General features: G+C 36.2%; 1 protein-coding gene across 2 annotated transcripts in view; it reads left to right on the forward strand.

Annotated features, from left to right (window-relative positions):
* The window catches only part of LATS1 (large tumor suppressor kinase 1), a 41,319-nt gene extending 21,560 nt beyond the window's left edge, over positions 1 to 19,759 (forward strand). The window contains exons 4-8 of one of the 2 annotated variants that reach the window (XM_059941002.1): positions 2,639 to 4,152; positions 6,650 to 7,232; positions 9,663 to 9,845; positions 10,048 to 10,154; positions 16,070 to 19,759. In XM_059941002.1, the coding sequence (XP_059796985.1) occupies positions 2,639 to 4,152; positions 6,650 to 7,232; positions 9,663 to 9,845; positions 10,048 to 10,154; positions 16,070 to 16,579 (2,897 nt within the window). In that variant the 3' untranslated portion in view covers positions 16,580 to 19,759. Of the gene's footprint in view, positions 1 to 2,638; positions 4,153 to 5,570; positions 5,634 to 6,649; positions 7,233 to 9,662; positions 9,846 to 10,047; positions 10,155 to 16,069 lie in introns of those variants that run through there. The other variant, XR_009506132.1, reaches the window with a different exon arrangement.
* The last annotated feature ends 1,269 nt before the right edge of the window (positions 19,760 to 21,028 follow it).

The following is a 21,028-nucleotide window of genomic DNA, read 5'->3' on the forward strand; positions in this document are numbered from 1 at the left end:
AGTTATAGAATGTTGTCAGGGCTTAGGGTAGAATGCCAAAGTTATGGGTGAATGAGGGAGAGCAAGTAGGTGTTCATTGGGTGACCATTAGAGGAATGAATGTGGCCTCCCACAGATAGCATGAGCTTCCAAAGAACTGGCTTTTTAAAAACAGTTTGCAGAAATAACAATGATCTAGAAACACAAATGGAGAGCAAAGAAGTGGAGTTCCACCTTTTAGCCCAGTTTATTTTTAAAGAAAACCTTGATTGCAAAGGACTGAAAGGAAAGTAATGTCAGCAGACGATAACCAGCTTTAAGGACGTGGGGGGAAAGCTTGGAGCAGAGGTTAGTGATCGAGAAGCATTTGCTAGTTATAGAACAGAGCATGTCTAGAGGGCAACAGTGGGAGGGTTTAGGAAGTGGAAGAACACAGAGAACTTTATGGGAGGTGCAGAGCAGTAGGGATGGCAGTATACTTGAGGGTTGCAGAGATTTCGTCTTAACTGGTAAAAGCTGGGAGAGTGACTTGGTGCATTTGGCCTCAGCTGACTATCCGAGGAAGGTGAGACTGAGCCTGTGGTCAGAGGACTTGTCTAGCTTGCCCAGAGTGATGACTTTCCCTGAAGTCATAGACCCAAGATGCTGCCCAGCCTAGATGAAATAGAATGTTAAACTGTACATTCTGAATATTTACCAGGTTTTTTTCATGTGTTATTAAATGTGTTTTCTCCCAGGATGATGTTGAACTTTCAAATTTGTGGGTGCTTCTTGTTTTGTTTTGAATGGTGCTAAGTGTTTTATGTATTTAAATCTATCAGTCTATTACTGTATGTTCTCTACCTTTGTCATACTTGGGAAGACCTTCCCAGGAGGTATAAAGAGGTATCCCAATATTATCGAATGTTCACTGGTTTTCTCCTAGTACTTGTGTGGTTTCATCTTTAACATTTAAATGTTTAATCCTTCTGGAATGTATTATTTATATGTATCGTATCTTATACGAATGTATTTTATATATATTTTTTAAATGTATTATACTTTTCTTAGTGACCAGACTATTTTAAATACTTCATTTTTTTTGGTATCATATGTTTTCTTGCCTGTTTAATTTATTTGGAAATTCCATTAAATAGAGACTTTGTAAAATCTCTACCTTATTTAGTGTTCAGCTAGTTATCCCCTACTGCCTTTTCTTGTTTTAAAAGCCATACTGAAATGTATTTAAAATTAGTGTTATATCTATCAAAATTACAAATGGACACATCCTTTGGCTCAATAATGCCATTTCTAATAATTTGTCTACTTAACATATATATGAAATGGTATCTGTACAAAATTCTTCATTGCTTTTTGTGGGGGAGGGGTAAAACAAAAGACTGGAAACAACCTTATCAGCCATCAGTAGGGAAACTGATTAAGTAAATTTGGGTACATCCATACAGTGAAAAACTGTAATAACATTTTTTAAAGGTAAAGAAACACTTTATGTACTACTACAGAATCTTCAATTTTTTTAATGAAAAGACCCAGGCACAATAGCATATATAGGAGGTATACTTTTTTTTTTAATTTAAGTGTAGTTGATTTACAGTGTTAGTTTCTGATGTACAACAAAGTGATACAGTTATGCATATACATATTCTTTTCCATTATGGTTTATTACAGGATATTGAATATAAGTTCCCTGTGCTCTACAGTAGGACCTTGTTTTTTATCCATTCTGTATATAATAGTTTGCGTCTGCTCATCCCAACCTCCCAATCCAAGCCTTCCCCGCCTCCCCCCGCCCACCCACCCTTGGCAACCACAGATCTGTCCTTTATGTCTGAGTCTGTTTCTGTTTTTTAGGTAAGTTCATTTGTGTCATATTTTAGGTTCCACATATAAGTGATATCATATGGTATTTATCTTTCTTTTTCTGACTTACTTCACTTAGTATGATAATCTGTGGTCGCATCCATGTAGCCACAGATGGCATTATTTCATTCTTCTTTATGGCTGAGTAATATTCTATTTGTGTGTGTGTGTGTGTGTGTGTAATACATATATATATATATATATATATATATATATACCACATTTTCTTTATCCATTCATCTGTCAGTGGACATTTAGGTTGTTTCCATGTCTTGGCTATTGTAAATAGTGCTGCTGTGAACATAGGGATGCATGTATCTTTTCAAATTATAGTTTTGTCTAGATATATGCCCAGGAGTGGGATTGCTGGATCATATGGCAACTCTATTTTTAGTTTTTTTGATGAACCTCCATACTGTTCTCCACAGTGGCTGCACCAATTTACATTCCCACCAACAGTGTAGGAGGGTTCCCTTTCCCTTTTCTAGTACTATTTACCTGTGTATTCCTAAAGTATCTTACTGATGACATTGGTTACCTTCAGTGACATTGGTTGCCTAAGGGACGGGGTGGGTGTCCTTTTGTACCACTTGAATTTTGAGCTATGAGAATGTGTTACCTAGTCAAAAATAAATAAAATTTTAAAAGGTAAAATAAAAGCACATACTCAAATTTGATTTTTGTGATTCTTGAAAGAGAATTATCGTTTAGTAGTGTTAGAATTCCAAGCTAAATTTTTCGAAAGTAAGAGGTTAAAAAAACATGTTTTTTTTTGTTTGTTTTTGTTTTATTCCCATAGGGAGTGTGCAACAATCAGTTAACCGCAAACAAAGCTGGAAAGGTTCTAAAGAATCCTTAGTTCCTCAGAGACATGGCCCACCACTAGGAGAAAGTGTGGCCTATCGTTCTGAAAGTCCCAACTCACAGACAGATGTAGGAAGACCTTTGTCAGGATCTGGTATAACAGCATTTACTCAAGCTCACCCTAGCAACGGACAGAGAGTGAACCCCCCCCCACCTCCTCAAGTCAGGAGTGTCACTCCTCCACCACCTCCAAGAGGCCAGACTCCCCCGCCAAGAGGTACAACTCCACCTCCCCCATCATGGGAACCAAACTCTCAAACAAAGCGCTATTCTGGGAACATGGAATACGTAATCTCCCGCATCTCTCCTGTTCCACCTGGAGCCTGGCAGGAGGGCTATCCTCCACCACCTCTTAACACGTCCCCAATGAATCCTCCTAATCAGGGACAGAGAGGCATTAATTCTGTTCCTGTTGGCAGGCAACCAATCATCATGCAGAGTGCTAACAAATTTAACTTTCCACCAGGGAGACCTGGAATTCAGAATGGTAGTGGCCAGACTGATTTTATGATACACCAAAATGTTGTCCCTGCTGGCGCTGTGAATCGGCAGCCACCCCCTCCATATCCTCTGACCCCAGCTAACGGACAAAGCCCTTCTGCTTTACAAACAGGAGGACCTGCTGCTCCTTCATCATACACAAATGGGAATATTCCTCAATCTATGATGGTGCCAAACAGAAATAGTCATAACATGGAACTTTATAACATTAATGTACCTGGACTGCAAACAACTTGGCCTCAGTCATCTTCTGCTCCTGCCCAGTCATCCCCGAGCAGTGGACATGAAATCCCTACATGGCAACCTAACATACCAGTGAGGTCAAATTCTTTTAATAACCCATTAGGAAATAGAACAAGTCATTCTGCTAATTCTCAGCCTTCGGCTACAACAGTCACTGCTATTACACCAGCTCCCATTCAACAGCCTGTGAAAAGTATACGTGTATTGAAACCAGAGCTGCAGACTGCTTTAGCACCTACACACCCTTCTTGGATACCACAGCCAATTCAAACTGTTCAACCTGGTCCTTTTTCTGAGGGTACCACTTCAAATATGACCGTTATGCTGCCTGTTGCTGAAGCTCCAAACTATCAAGGTCCACCACCACCTTATCCCAAACATCTGCTACACCAAAACCCATCTGTTCCTCCATATGAATCAATCAATAAATCTAGCAAAGAGGAACAGCCGAGCTTGCCCAAGGAAGATGAGAGTGAGAAAAGTTATGAAAATGTTGATAATGGAGATAAAGAAAAGAAACAGATTACCACTTCACCTATCACCGTTAGGAAAAACAAGAAAGATGAAGAGCGAAGGGAATCTCGTATCCAAAGTTATTCTCCTCAGGCATTTAAATTCTTTATGGAGCAACATGTAGAAAATGTACTCAAATCTCATCAGCAGCGTCTACATCGTAAAAAACAATTAGAGAACGAAATGATGCGGGTAAAACCTCTTTTTAAAAATTTTTTATTTTTATTGGAGTATAGTTGATTTACAATGTTGTGTTAGTTTCAGGTGTACAGCAAAGTGAGTCAGTTATACATATACATATATCCACTCTTTTTTAGATTCTTTTCCCATATAGGCCATTACAGAATATTGAGTAGAGTTCTGTGCTATACAGTAGGTCCTTATTAGTTACCTATTTAATATATAGTAGTGTGTATATGTCAATCCCAATCTCCTAATTTATCCCTCCCCCCTCCTTACCCCCCTGGTAACCATCAGTTTGTTTTCTACATCTGTGACTCTATTTCTGTTTTGTAAATAAGTCCATTTGTACCATTTTTTTTTAGATTCCACATATAAGCAATATCATATGATATTTGTCTTTCTCTGTCTGACTTACTTCACTCAGTGTGACAATCTCTAGGTCTATCCATGTTGCTGCAAATGGCATTATTTCGTTCTTTTTTACAGCTGAGTATAAAACCTTTTAAAATGTCCATTTTTATACTTGATTATGTATTTGCTTGTTGTTTATTTTAAAATACTGTGGTCCAGTATTTTTCTTTCTTTTTATCCTAAATATATTATCAATTATTTAAAAGTCAGTAAACATTAAGTATTTTTGATTATACCATTTTATTTTAGCATTTCATGATTTACTCAGAATTTTTTATAATAAAGTTGTAATAAATTAAGAAAAACACAGTTTACAGTGTGTAGTTTAGGTATGCATAATCCCTTTAATGGAAATTGGAGCAAGGGTTTTTTCCTAGAGTTTACACATTATCTTACATTTTAAAATAAGCTAGAAATATCTGGGTCCCATCTCTTGATAAACTTATGAAACATTTTTATTTACAGTAGTTTTTGGGCTTGGGGGCTTATTCATCAGATTGGTCTTATTAGAAAGTGTCAGACACATCTCCTTTCAGATATTTCCCCTTCTAATTTTATTTTTATAATGTACTAGAAAAATATGTTGAAATTATTAAATCAAACTACTAAAAAGGAGATCAGAATAATTAAACACTTTAGATTAACGTCTGTTGTTGATTCCATGTAGATCTCTTCACTAGATATTACGGTGGTACTCTCATTATTATTTTTATCCTATGTTTACAGTTAAAAGGTTTGGCTCCTAATCTTACATCTAGTGCTTAAAAGCCAAGAGGCTTAAATTTGTGTTAAACTTCCTTATGAAACTTGAGAGAGCCATTCTTTTAAAATGATTTTTCTAAATCTGATTTCACAGTATAGTTACTCCTGCTATAAATTGAATTTTGTGAGGTGAGAAATACCATGATAACCTGTATGACTTATCTATATTTAGCTCTTAGGATTTCTTACTAAAGTCTGTCTGTATGTATTTTCTTAGTTTATTTTTCCTTTTTCCTCTTCACTTTCACTAATAGCTGATTTAAACTTTTATGGTGTTGGAAGCTTTGCTGACTTCTGTAGCCTCCATTACTGTGTAGGCAAGTAAGATTTTTAGAGAAATAGTTCTGTACTAAGTCTGGCATGCCACCCTTAAAAGATTTTGCATGCAAACGCGCATCCTAACAGAAGCATGAGGTTGCTATATTTTAATTAGTCTTGCATTTCTAGAATTATGCTCTACTTTTCAAATCAAATTCCTTTTCTATTTAAATTCTTAAGTTAATTCTTCATTAACTAGTCAAAAATGAACTATTCATTCCTTCTGAATCCAGGTATTCCATGTCTACTTAGACGTTGGTTTTTGTTTTTATCTGTTTTTTTGGTATCTTCATAAGTCACACTGACTATTCTTTGAAACATTCCAAAATATCTAAAAGATACCTTGTAATCAAAAAAGTTGTCCCTTTTAAATAAGGTAGGACATACCCTTTGCATTTTGCGTTAGTGGTGGCTGTGAGTCCTACCCTTACTCTAATGCCCTGAGAAAGATAAAAGGAAAGACTGACTATTAATGAGTGGTTAGGTTAGGAAAGACATTCTTTTGTTCTTAATACATCAGTTTTTTAGAATAAATGAACCTGGAGTGGAAGAATTTCTTTTCATGAAGGATAAAATGAGAAGAAGACTATTTGAGGCATAGGCATTCCACAAAGAGATGCATATAATGAAAGCAATCTGATTACATAGTTTGGGATGAATATGCATGGAGAGATAGATGAGGGTGCATGTTAACATGTTTGGCTACTGCACACTGGGAACATGTTTTTTGAGTGCATTAGAGAAGAGTAGAAAGCTGACCATTGATATCATCTTCTTCTTGCTCTCTACAGCAGACTCTGCATATACACTCACCTTGTGTATCCTGTTAACTATTTCTTATGCTGCACTTTTGATAATTAATTTTCTCTGAAGTATATTCTAGATTTCTAACATGCTTTATTAAAAATTAATATGCATTTAACCTTTAAATATATGCCTGAATTTTTTCCAAGCGATTTCTTAATATTCAGTATAGAAGATAATTCCTCATTTAATATTTAGTTTATTTGCCTAGGTTGGATTATCTCAAGATGCCCAAGATCAAATGAGAAAGATGCTTTGCCAAAAAGAGTCTAATTACATCCGTCTTAAGAGGGCTAAAATGGACAAGTCTATGTTTGTGAAGATAAAGACATTAGGAATAGGAGCATTTGGTGAAGTCTGCCTAGCAAGAAAAGTAGATACTAAGGCTTTGTATGCAACAAAAACTCTTCGAAAGAAAGATGTTCTGCTTCGAAATCAAGTTGCTCATGTTAAAGCTGAGAGAGATATCCTGGCCGAAGCTGACAACGAATGGGTAGTTCGTCTTTATTATTCATTCCAAGACAAGGACAATTTATACTTTGTAATGGACTATATTCCTGGGGGTGATATGATGAGCCTATTAATTAGAATGGGCATCTTTCCAGAAAATCTGGCACGATTCTACATAGCAGAACTTACCTGTGCGGTCGAAAGTGTTCATAAAATGGGTTTTATTCATAGAGATATTAAACCTGATAACATTTTGATTGATCGTGATGGTCATATTAAATTGACTGACTTCGGCCTCTGCACTGGCTTCAGATGGACGCATGATTCTAAGTACTATCAGAGTGGTGAGTAAAATCATAAAATTTGTTTGGACATATTCATATGATTTATAATGCAATAAAATATAAGATGGTATTATCCCTGGATGGGAGCCAGAAGTCCTGGGTCAGGTCTTGACTCCACTGGATAAATGTGGGTGAATCCTTTAGACACTTAGATTTATAAAATGAAAGAGTGTGCTAGAATTAATTATTTCTAAATATCATTAACATTTTTGAGTTAATCTCTTTACATTTTATTAATTTGAAATATGTCAGACAAATAACAATTTGAAAATAATTTTTAAATGAAGCCCCATACCCAACCATTCAGCTTAAGAACTAGATTATTAGTACTTTTGAAGACCCTAAACAACCACTTCCTTTTCTTTCTTCCATAGGAGTATTTCAGGACTCTATAATCAGTTCTTTACTTTTCTCTACACTCTTATCACATATGTATATATCCCTAAATAATTTATTATTTCATTTTGCCTACTCTTGAACCTTTATTTACATGTAATCATTCTATATGTCGTCTTCTGTGTTGACTTCCTTTATTTGTTTGAGGTTCATCTGTGTTCCTGCATATAACATTTATTCTCACGACTGTTTAGGCTTCTGTTGTATGACTGTTACACAACTTGTTTAACCTTAAACACTTTATGTACATGATTCTGTTTAATCTTTACAACGTCATTGTGAGGCAGAGTGAAGAAACTGAGGCTAAGTTAGAATAAGAAACTTGCCCATGGTCACACAGAAAGTAAGTGTAAGGGCTAGGCTTTGAACTCAGGTTTGTCTGCTTACAGGGCCCATGTTATTTCTTCTATACCACACTGCCTCACCAAGATCCCTCCAAGCACTAACGGAAGTGTAAGTCAATCTAACATTCGTTGAATACTTACTATGACTAGGTGCTTTACGTATTTTCTGATCTAATGCTTACAGCGGTCCTCTGAGGTGAGTATAACTGGCCTCCAGTGCTTCTTGTGAACATAAGTAGATTGACATTAAATGGATAGAACTGAGATACTACTAGGAGTAGATCCTGAACCTCCTTTAATATTCAGCTTAACATAATTTAATGTCTCCCCAGATTCACCTGAATTACTTGGGGTTCATCTTACAAATACGATTCTTAGGCTCTCTTCCAGTCTTCTGATTGAAAATCTCCACTGAGGGTAGAAATTGTATTTTAATCAAACATCCTAGATGATTATTACAGTCAGGTTAATTTCAAATATTTTTTTTCCTAGATGATTTCATCCAGTCATGGCTTTAATTACTAGCTCTACATCAATGACTTGCAAATTTCTCTCTTCAGAAACAGCCTCTCCCTTTCACAAGGATTCCTAATAGACCTTTCAAACTTAACATTGCCAATAAACAACTCTTAATTTCTCCCCCTCCATATTTGTTCCCCCTCCCTTTTAGTAAATTGTACTACCACCACCCATCCTTGATTCTTTTTCCATACCCTCCACATCTAATCCCTCAGTAAGTTCTGCTTACTCCACCTCTAAATATATCTAAATATACCTTCAATCTGTTCACTTTTCTCCATGTGCCCTATTACCATTACATATTACAGTCCAAACTTAACTGTAATAGCCTCTTACCTGATCTCTTTTTCACCCTTGTTCTCCCTATAATCTGTTCTCTATACAGCAGTTAAAGTTTTCTTTTTTAAACATTTATCAGACCTTTTCATTCTCTTGCTTCAAACTCTCCAGTATCTTCCCACTGTACTTCGAGGAAAAAGCAGACCATTTCTTTTGCTTGCAACACCCTTGTGCACTGGCTCCTGCTCCATTCCCCTTACTAACCACACTGGTCTTCTCTCTGGTACTGTTGTGATTGTGTAGGATGCCTTGCTCTGGTTTTCAAATGTTTGAGTTCCTCTTATTTTTTTTACAAATGTCACCTCAGTTGGTCTTCCCAAGCCACCCTAGAAATTTGCCGTATCACCACCCCATGTTGATTCTCTGTATGGAATGCATCACTGTTTGTTATATATGTATTTGTTTGTTGTATTTCTCCCCTACAGAGAAGCTGCCTGAGAGAAGAATAGTGTCTTTATTATTATCGTTGTCATTTGCTGAATGAATGAAACACAAATCTAATTTGTTTGAAACTTTGTCCAGAATAGTATTGCAGAGCAGTCTGAGTACCAAATTCTCAATCCTACCTACTCAGTGATTTTTACTGTCATCACTTGAGTAAATTACTGCATCTTAGGCTTATCTTTCTTAGTGTAAAACTTGTCCTATTGATATTTCAAGAGTGCAGGCTCTAATTATTAATAAACACCATCAATGATTTGCCATACATTGCATCTCAGCTTGTCAACAAGGGGAAGCGTTGTTAACTCTAAACTGTGACGTCAAAAGGTTAAACAGACTAGGTTTACTCTTGTTCTTGTTGCTTTTGTTTATTTATTTTTTTACTATACAGGTGACCATCCACGGCAAGATAGCATGGATTTCAGTAATGAATGGGGTGACCCCTCTAACTGTCGATGTGGAGATAGACTGAAGCCACTAGAGCGGAGAGCTGCACGCCAGCACCAGCGATGTCTTGCACATTCTTTGGTTGGGACTCCCAATTATATTGCGCCTGAAGTGTTGTTACGAACAGGTAAAACGTTTGTTTCATAAATCTCAGTATGCCTTTAGACCAGCTGAAACTTACATTAGAATATGGCTCGTTTCAGGCTTATAATAAAAGTATTAACTTTACAGTATAAATTGGTGATTTAATATTAATTTTGATTGTATTAATTCTGAGCACTTTTTAAAAAGTGCTTGTGAATAACCATAACTTTGGTATCTTATTTTAGGCTATACACAGTTATGTGACTGGTGGAGTGTTGGTGTCATTCTTTTTGAAATGTTGGTGGGACAACCTCCTTTCTTGGCACAAACACCATTTGAAACACAAGTGAAGGTAAGGTATAGAATCTATACCAAAAGAATTGTTATGAAGTCCCAATACCATACACCTTTATCAGTCCTTTACTTTGAGCATCTTAATCTAGAATTAAAGAAAGAACTTGTAAGGATACAGGAACCCACTAAAATTCCATGAGTGAACTCTTATCTCCATCATATCACTGTTACCATACTCATATCCTTCCTCACTCATACACTACATTCAATATTTCATTCTCATAGAAGTTTTTAGTACCTTTTGAAGATGTATTCCAGTTTACTCTTACTACTGGCTGCTGGCTTTGTTTCCTTTCATGCACATTCTAGCCCCAAACTACTAACAAATGTCTGTATCTCCCTGGCACTTAAATGAAAAGCTGCTCACAATTTTGACCATAAATTGTCCCATTAAAAAACTCTTTAGTGGCCTTGTCTGTGGGTTAAAGTCCAAATTTGTCCTCAGTTCCTTTGTTCATACCATCCCCTCTGTCTGGAATGTCCTTCTTTCTCTCCCATGTTTCACAACCTGCCCCCCTTTCTGGTTCACTCCTGGTCATTTTAATCATTCTCTGAGAATGTCTTAAGATATCATCTTTTCTATGATGCTCTCCTCAAGTTACAACTTCTGTCATTGCATTTAATACATTATATTTAAAACTTCTTTTAGAATTTCTTTTATTACAGGTCTACTGGTAATGCATTCTCTCAGGTTTGTGTCAGATTTGTTTGAAAGTGTCTTTATTTTTCCTTCATTTTAATATATATATATATATATATATATGTAAGTATATGCATATGTATAAATACATATTTGTGTGGGTGCTGTGTGTGTAAAAAATTGGATGCTTTCTCCCTAATTTCAAGAACAAGGCAAGGATGTCTATTCTAATGAGTCTTATTCAACAAAGTTCTGGAAGTCTTAGCCAGCGTAAGACAGCAACAAAAAAAATTAAAGGCATAAAGATTAGAAAAAAATAAAAACTTGCTTTATTCACAGATGACATAATTTTCTATACTGAAAATCCCAGGGAATCTGTGAAAAACTCCAAAGAACTAATAAGTGAGTTTAGCAAGGTTGTAGGATATAAGGGTACTATGTAAAAATCAATTGTATTTCTATAGACAAGCAATGAACAAATGGAAACTGAAATTTTAAAACAATACCATTTACAGTAGCTTCCCCAAAATGAAATACTTAGGTATAATATTGGGTCATATTATACCTATAATTCTATTAGGTATAAATCTAATAGAACATGAACAAGATCTGAATGCTAAAAGTTACAGACTCTGATGGAAAAAACCAAGATCTTAATAAATGGAGAATCATACCGTGTTGATGGATTGGAAGACTCAACATAGTAAAGCTATCAGTTCCCCCAAAACTAATCTACAGATTTCACTAAAATCCAATAAAAATTCCCAGCAGGAATTTTTGTAGGTATAGGTGAGCCAATTCTAAAATTCATATGGGTAGACAAAGAAACTGATAACAAAACAGGTTTTTTAAAATAAATTTATTATTTATTTATTTATTTTTGGCTGTGTTGGGTCTTTGTTGCGGTGCGTGGGCTTCTCATTGTGGTGGCTTCTCTTGTTGCGGAGCACAGGCTCTAGGCGCGCGGGCTTCAGTAGCTGTGGCTCACGGGCTCTAGAGCGCAGGCTCAGTAGTTGTGGCGCACAGGGCTTAGTTGCTCCGCGGCATTTGGGATCTTCCCGTGTCCCCTGCATTGGCAGGCGGATTCTTAACTACTGCGCCACCAGGGAAGTCCCACAAAAACAGTTTTTTAAAAGAAGGACAAAGTTTGAGGAAACAACTACTTGATTTTAAGACTTACTATGAAGTTACAGTAGTCCAGACAGTATGATATTGGCAAGAGGATACACACACAGATAATGGAACAGGATAGTGAATGGGGAAATAGGACCACACAAATATGGCCATTTGTTCTTTGACAAAGGTACAAATGGAGAAAGGATAGTATTTCAACAAATGGTGATGGAAAGATTGGTCAGCCATATACAAAAAATACTGACTCAACATAAACCTCACACCTTACACAAAGATTACCTCAAAATAAGTCATAGATCTAGATAAAATATAAAGGCTATACTTTTAACAGAAAATGTAGGAGAAAATCTCTATGGCCTGGGCTTAGGTGAAGAGTTCTTAGAAATGACATCAAAATCATGGTTCATTAAAGAAAAGGTTGAGAATTTGGACTTCATCAAAAATTAAAAACTTTCAGTCTGCCAAAGACATAGTCAAACCATGAAAAGACAAGCTACAGTTTGGGAGAAAATACTTGCAGGTCACATACCCAACAGCAGGCTTATCTCTAGACTATTTAAGAAGTCTCAAAACTTAAAGAAAAACAGCCTAATCCAGTGACTTGATAGAGGTGTCCTTAAATGTCTGTATCAGAAAAGAAAAGCATGTCTCTCTCTTTAAGTATTCCTGAGAGGGTCAAAAGAAAGGCAGGCCTCTGGGCTGGTCCCTCAGGGAATCACCAAGACCAACCAAAATGCACAACCTCAAATTTTTGGAAGGCGAAGTCCTTACTGCCTACCTTGGCACCATACAGCCGTTCCAGGAAAATGGGCTGCCCTCTCCATAACCACAGTGGGGCTGAGGATGGAGAATGGTAGTTGGTTCAGGCTCACTGCTATCTTACCAAGTTTTAGCAGCTTTTCCCGTCGTGAAGCACTCCCCTCGTTGCTCTTAGGGTCTAGTCAGATTCCACAGTACCAAAATGGTTGATTATGATGAGAGTTGAATTTTTTTTTTCCTCAGTTTAATGATTGTTTTTGTGGAGGCACTGACCACTGAGGCTTCCTATTTGCCATTTTCCATGAGATCTCACTCTACTGTGTTTTTGACTATTATCTCTTTATATAGTTCTGTTAGAGGTTGCTCTAGTGATTACAAGATACATACTAAATTTTCATTGTCTACTTAGAATCAGTATCTTACCACTAAACGTTCAGTGTAGAACCTTACTACCATATAGGCCCCTTCATTCTCTACCCTTTGTGTCTTAGTTTTTTATACATCACATCTACATACATTTAAAACCTCATCCAGGACTTCGCTGGTGGTCCAGTGGTTAAGACTTCACCTTCCAAAGCATGGGCAGCTAAGATCCCACATGCCTCCTGGCCAAAATAAAAACCAGAACATGAAACAGAAGCAATATTGTAACAAATTCAATAAAGACTTTAAAAATGGTCCACATCAAAAAAAAAAAAAAAGCCTCATCCGACAATGTTACAGTTTTTGTTTTCAACCATCAACTTATTTTAAAGAACTCAAGATGAGAATAGTCATTTGTATTTACCCAGATAGCATTTTCCTTGCTTTCCTGCATTCCTGATGTTTTACAATTCTTTCTATATCAATCCCTTCTGTCTGAAGAACTTCATTTAGCAAATATTTTAGAGCAGGTTTGCTTACAGGAGATTATTTTAGTTTTCCTTCATCTAAGAATGTCTTTATTTCACCTTCCTTAGGATATTATCACTTGGTAATAGAAGTCTGGGTTTCAGTTCTTGCAGCACTTTAAAATGTATCCACTTCCTTCTGTCCTCCATAGTTTTCTGATGAGAAATCTACAGTAATTCAAATCATTGTTCCCTCAAGTAATGCATCATTTTTCGCTGGCTACTTACAAGAAATTTTCTTTAGCTTTCAGTGTTGTAATTATGATTTGTCTGGGCATGGATTTCTTAGGGCTTATCCTGTTTGGTGTCTCTTGACATCAAACAGCATCTTGAATTTACAGGTTTGTCTTTTATCAGATTTGGAGAATTTTCAGCCATCATTTCTTCAAATATTTTTTCTGTACCACATATTTTTTCCTTTTGGAACTCTGACACCAACGTTAGACCTTTTGGTATAGTCCCATAGGTTACTGAGGTTCTCATATTTTCAAACTCTTTTTCTCTCTGTTGTTCAGATTGTATCATTTCTATCGAGTTTTCTTTAAGTTCACTGATTCTTTCCTCTGACATCTCCATTCTGCTGTTGAGCCCATCCACTGAGTTTTTGTTTTTGTTTTTGTTTTTTGTTTTTTTAAGTTTTTAAAGTCATGTTTATTCACGTTGAATTTACATTCAGTAAAACTCACTCCGAAATTTAACAAATGCAATCACCACCATAATCAAAGTGTAGAACAGTTCTTCAACACCTGCCCCCCGCCCGAAACCCTATGTGCAAACTCCTCCCTGACCCTTAGGAATCCACTGGTCCATCTTCTGTCAAAGGGGTCAAATTTAATCATCAAAATAATCTATTATAGAAAAAATTGTAAGCACAAAAAAACAAGTTTGTTTTTTTTTTTTTTTTAAAGGCAATCCCTGTGGGAGTGCTGCTTTTTTTTAATATATTTATTTATTTATTTTTGGCTGTGTTGGGTCTTAATTTCTGTGCAAGGGCTTTCTCTAGTTGCGGCAAGCGGGGGCCACTCTTCATTGCGGCGCGCGGGCCTCTCACTGTCGCGGCCTCTCTTGTTGCGGAGCACAGGCTCCAGACGCGCATGCTCAGTAGTTGTGGCTCACGGGCCCAGTTGCTCCGCGGCATGTGGGATCTTCCCAGACCAGGGCTCAAACCCGTGTCCCCTGCATTGGCAGGTGGATTCTCAACCACTGCGCCACCAGGGAAGCCCAAAACAAGTTTTTAAAAGGATACTTTGAAACATACAATGTTTAGAATAGTCAAAAGAATGGGATTTAGAACTAACCTTTGTAAATTAAAGCAGCTGACAAAGTTGTCTTAAGATAGTTGTATTGCTAGGATAGCTAGTCTAGTTACTATGTTGAGCTTTAGGCTGGGGCTGCTTGGCAGAAAAATGATTTTAAATAGTTTCAGTGGAATTGAATTCTACAGAAATTCTCTATGGGGCAGATATATGTTCTTGCAGATATTTGGCACCTTTTCAGAAGTTCTCCCCTGCTACCACCATGAAAGGGATAGTAAGCAAAAACCTCTACTCTGTATATATCAGTCATAACATGTTCAAATACATGTGATCTCCTCAAAAAGCTTTCAAGCACCAGCCCTGTTTGTCAGCATCTCGAACTGGACTGAGCCGAGTCACACGCCGAAGCCAAAAGGGTCCATTGAGTTTTTACTTTGGTTATTGAAGAGGGAGTTTAATTTTCTTCCCTACACAGCGCTGATAAGCTCATATATGAATAAGGAAGAATGAAGTTCATTTATTCATTTATTTAACAAATATTTATGGAGACCTACCCCTTCCTTCTCTCCCTCCCTTCCTTCCTCCGTCCCTCCCTCATTCCAGTGTATTCAAAACAAGAATAAGTGTTTATTGAATATCTATTAATTATGTGCCAGGCAATTTGCCAAACACTGGGAAATGCAAAGACAAAACATGGTCTATAGCCTTATGAAATTTTATTCTGTAGTAGGACACAAACATAAATAGATACCACAAAGTATTAGAGATATTATGCTACAAGGAAATGTATAGAACTGGGGAGGCACAGTAGAAAGTCATCTCTACCATAGGTTGAAGGTCTTAACAGGGGAGCTAAAACTTACAGTGAGTCATGTAATACGAGTATAAGTTGCCTGGAGAGGAGGGAATGGAAAGAAAGGTTATTTCCCACTGATTCATTATTAAAGGTGAGGAAGGTGAGGGAATTCCCTGGCGATCTAGTGGTTAGGACTCACACTTCCACTGCCAAGGGCCTGGGTTCGATCCCTGATGGGGGAATCTAAGATCCCACGAGCTGTGCAGCACGGCCAAAAAAATAAAGTAAAATAAAAAGGTAAGGAAGGTGAAATACCATGCAATTTATTTTTAAAAAACACTAATAGTCCAGTAAGATTTTTTCATTTGAAACTTGGAGGAAATTTTTGTTTTTCTTATTTATTTCTTTCCTTCTAATTTTTAAAAATCTTCCTTAAAGGTTATCAACTGGCAAACATCTCTTCATATCCCACCGCAAGCTAAACTGAGTCCTGAAGCCTCTGATCTTATTATTAAACTCTGCAGAGGACCAGAAGATCGCTTAGGCAAGAATGGTGCTGATGAAATAAAAGCTCATCCGTTTTTTAAAACAATTGATTTTTCCAGTGACCTGAGACAGCAGTCTGCTTCATACATTCCTAAAATCACACACCCAACAGATACATCAAATTTTGATCCTGTTGATCCTGATAAGTTACGGAGTGATGATAATGAAGAAGAAAATGTAAATGACACTCTGAACGGATGGTATAAAAATGGAAAGCACCCTGAACATGCTTTCTATGAATTTACCTTTCGGAGGTTTTTTGATGACAATGGCTACCCATATAATTATCCAAAGCCTATTGAATATGAATATATTAATTCACAAGGCTCAGAGCAACAGTCAGATGAAGATGATCAGCACACAGGCTCAGAGATCAAAAATCGTGACCTAGTGTATGTTTAACACACTAGGAAATAATTGTAACGAGGCTTTGCAAAAAGGCCTAAAACGCAGGGGTTTTTGAAGCTCTGAGAGTAAAATTATGCAAATGTAACAGAGCTATGTATGTGTGCTCTGTGTACAATTTTTTATGTTCCTAAATTATGGGAAATCCTTTTGAAATGTTAATTTATTCCAGCCTTTTTAATCAGTAATTTAGAAAAAAAATTGTTATAAAGTAAATTATGAGCTGAATATTATAGTCAGTTCTTGGTACTTAAAGTACTTAAAATAAAAAATAGTGCTTTGTTTAAAAGGAGAAGCCTGATATCTATTTGTACATATGCTAAATAATTTTTAAAAAAACAAGAATTTTTGAAAATTTTTTGAAAGACAGTTTTAGTTTTATCTTGCTTTAACCAAATATGAAATATACCCCACATTTACGGAGGTGTTTTTTTTTTCTTCCCCCATGATTTGTTTTTGGAAAAAAATAAGCTATAGAAATGAAGCCATCATGGTGGTGAGTGTTCCCGGGCTAATGATAATCTGTATAATTCACATTTTGTAACTAAGAAATACAAGGTTGAAACAGTATGCTCAGCCAAATGAAAAACAGTGCAGTTTATCTTCTTTTCCCATCTGTGGGATATTTAATTTTCTAACATATCTCAGAAAATTACTGGCTTTGAAAGAAGCAAAGCACTACCATTTTTCTTTTGGTATTTTTAATGCTGCTTTCAGTTTTTAAAGGGAACAAAGCTGCCATAAATTAAAATTTTCAATACTAAAAGCTAATAAGATCTTTCATATTTTTACTTTGAAATTTTAAAAAAAGTTCCACATCCTAAGCAGAGAGATTATTTTCAGCTTCATATGAAACTTTAATTAGAAATTATTTGTGGGTACTTACTAGAAAAGTACTTTTTCTATATAGTGACAGTTTTGATTATGTCATCAGTAATGTTATAGTTTTCCTCTTTCAGAACAGAGATGCATACACAGATTGTTACTGGCAAAAGAAAACGTGGCTATTTGGCAATATTTTACCCATGGGCAGAGATTAATTGGTGAAAAAAATTATTATTTAACTCCTAATTAAGGTGGCCATTAGTAATTAGGAAAAAATACATAGTGGTCTTAGTAGAAAATTCAAAACCTCCTAACTTATTAAGGTTAAACAGTATGTTTTTCAGCATTACTATTATATATAATACTTAGGTATAAGGGCAACTTGTGGTTTCATACCAAAATACATTTAGCTTAACTTTTAGGAAGGGGGAAAGGGCTCTATTCTCACATTAGTAAAATTTGTATTTTATTTCCTGAAGCTCCACTGATAGGGAATTGTTTTATCAAAACAATATTTGTGGAGAAGAAGCAGAATTTTAGTGATTTTTCAGACTTATAGCTTTCTTCAAATAAAAGTTAATGGAATCATGTATGCAAGTAAAATTAGAGGCAAAGTTGTTCTGGTTGAATTGGGGAGAGCAAAAAAGATTTACTAGCTCAGACTTCCCTCCTTTCTATAGGTGGCCTTTCTATAGTTGGCCTTCTCAGCTTGTAAACCAGTGCATTACCCACTATGTAATGGTAGGTCTTTGGGAGTCATTGGTCCTTCCGAGAATCTGATGAAAGCTGTGGGCTCTCTTCCCAGAAGAATGCACATCAACACATACGCATAAAATGTTGCATGCAGTTTAGGGATTTTGGATGTGTTGAAACCTGTCACAAACTCTTGGTTAGGGACCTCTGTCTTGCAAGAACACTGATATATTAAACTAGGAACTTTGCTGTAAGTTTACTAATTAGTACTCAGATTAGCACATCTTGTATAAACACTGATAATTTATGGTGTGAAAGGTCTGTACCATGTGATAAGATATCCTTAGGACCGCCTCTCTTGCTGGTACAGCACCAAGACATTTTAAACACACCCTTTTGAGGGCACTGAAATACATGTTTGGCTTGTTACAAGCTTAATAAAGAAATATTTCTGAAGGACTTCTACTCAGAGGATTGTAGGAAAATGCACTGTATAAGATGGCAGTCTTAACTTCATGGAACGTTTGATTAGTCCTGTAAAATTCTATGCAACACAAATTAGTTCAAGAACTTTCTAGCTCAGTACTCAAATTTTTAAGTTATCCCCCTTGTTCTTCAGGCTTTCTCAGTCAGATTTATTGAAATTTCCATTTAGTTGTTTTATTTCTGGACTATGGTGCAATACAGAACAAAACCAACTTTGTTACATTTACATTGTAGGAAAACTAAGGTGCTGTCTTCTCCCCTTCCCTCCCCCCAAAATCTGTGTTGCCCTTATTCCTCAAATGTAACAGACACTACAGATTTTGTATTCTTTTAAATTTCCTCTGACAGGATAAGCTTTTTGTGTTTATCTGAAGCAGTGTACAAGCCTTTAGTATCTGCATTTTTAGCAGTTTGGATCTACTTATTAGCTGTCTTATTCCCAAACTATATCCAGATCTTCCAGTATAGAATCTGGTGCTTCCTGACCAAAAAGATGAGAACGATGTCAAAAATCTATATGCTGTCAATTGAAATGGAGTGAAAACATTGATCATTCATGTTTTCTTTTTAAAATAATTTTCCCACTCATTAAAAAAAAAAACTTGCTGTCTTTCTTATACTCACCCCTTTTATGCATATCAGTGGTATTTATGAAATGTGTTCTATAATTATGTAATTGTAGATACAGTTATGTATTGTCCAGTGACGTCCTAAGGCAGGCCCTGTTGCTGTATCTTTTCTACCTTATTTGTAATAGAAACTATAGAATGTATGACTAAGAAGTCACTTTGAGATTGACTTTTTTAAAAAGTTATTACCTTCTGCTGTTGCAAAGTGCAAAACTGTGAGTGGAAATGTTTTCTTCTGACTTAATAATATGTTGAAATTAGAGGATACAGTGGGAGGATTTTTAGATATTGCTGCTGCTGTTACCTAAGGTACTTTAGAAATTTTTCTTTAATAAACAAAAATAAACAAAAATCCCTTTGGTATTTAAAGTGAAACATATAGCCTGTTTGTTTTAATCTAAAACAAAAAGTAATTTGGGTCAACATAATGGTGTATTTGTAAAGCGCCTTAATAGATCCCTTTGTGAAGGCACTATACCACAGTTTACTTTTATATTGTATTATGTATATAAGTATTTTGTATTAAAATTGAATCAATACAACACTACAGTTTTATAAAATAATGCTTTGTTAGGAAAAGGAGTTACAGCATTGCAATATAACTAAATTGTTTTGCATACTTCTGAATGTAGTAGATATGAATAATCAGCCTGTGTTCTTAATGAATCTATTTGTATTTCCCCAATCATTTTCTCTAGTGTAACATTTGCTGGGATCATAATAAAAAAAAAGCAAAATTCAAATCTTTAAATTATGTGTGGAAAGCTGACTTTTAGGCTGCTTAGTTAAGTAAGTTGATTTTTTAATTCAAAAATTTAATCTTTTTATTCTCAGAGAAAATTTATGATTAAAAATTTGAGGACTTCCCTGGTGGCACAGTGGTTAAGAATCTGCTTGCCAATGCATGGGACACAGGTTCCATCCCTGGTCCGGGAAGATCCCACATGCCGCGGAGCAACTAAGCCCGTGCGCCACGACTACTGAAGCCCACACGCCCTAGAGCCCGCGTGCCGCAACTACTGAGCCCACATGCTGCAACTACTGAAGCCCGCGTGCCTAGAGCCCATGCTCCGCAACAAGAGAAACCACCGCAATGAGAGGCCCGCGCACCACAACGAAGAGTAGCCCCTGCTCACCGCAACTAGAAGAAAGCCCGCGCGCAGCAACAAAGACCCAACGCAGCCAAAGATAAAAAATAAAAAAGTACTAAAGTTCTTTAAAAAAAAAATGTGATGCTTTGAAACTAAAGCATACATAGCTAATGATAATCCCTACTTAAATTAAGGCAAACTGAGTAGAGTTAGTGTAGCCCAGTAAAATGTTTTCGTTTTGTCCAGTATAAGTACAATAAATATTTCATGTTAAAAGCTCCCTTTAGATCACAGATTTAAACCTTTTTTAATTATTAAACTCTGCATTTAGTATCATTTGAGCCCAGTTAGTAATTTTTTAAAATGTGAAGTTATTAGCTAATCTCTTTTTATTTACAATCTTTTTACTTTATCACATGAACTGCCTACAAAATAAAGTATATATGTTGATGTTACATCTTAAATCAACTTTACAAAGATGAACAAATATTTAGGGTTTTTTCTCCCCCTTTTTCAAGCATTACCATCATTCTTTTTTTTTTAAATTTATTTATTTTTGGCTGTGTTGGGTCTTCGTTGCTGCGCCTGGACTTTCTCTAGTTGCAGCGAGCAGGAGCTACGCTTCATTGTGGTGCGCATGCTTCTCATTGTAGTGGCTTCTCTTGTTGCGGAGCACGGGCTCTAGGTGCAAGGGCTTCAGTAGTTGTGGCGCATGGGCTCAG

This window comes from Balaenoptera ricei, chromosome 12 (assembly GCF_028023285.1).
Source record: "Balaenoptera ricei isolate mBalRic1 chromosome 12, mBalRic1.hap2, whole genome shotgun sequence".
NCBI lineage: Eukaryota > Metazoa > Chordata > Mammalia > Artiodactyla > Balaenopteridae > Balaenoptera > Balaenoptera ricei.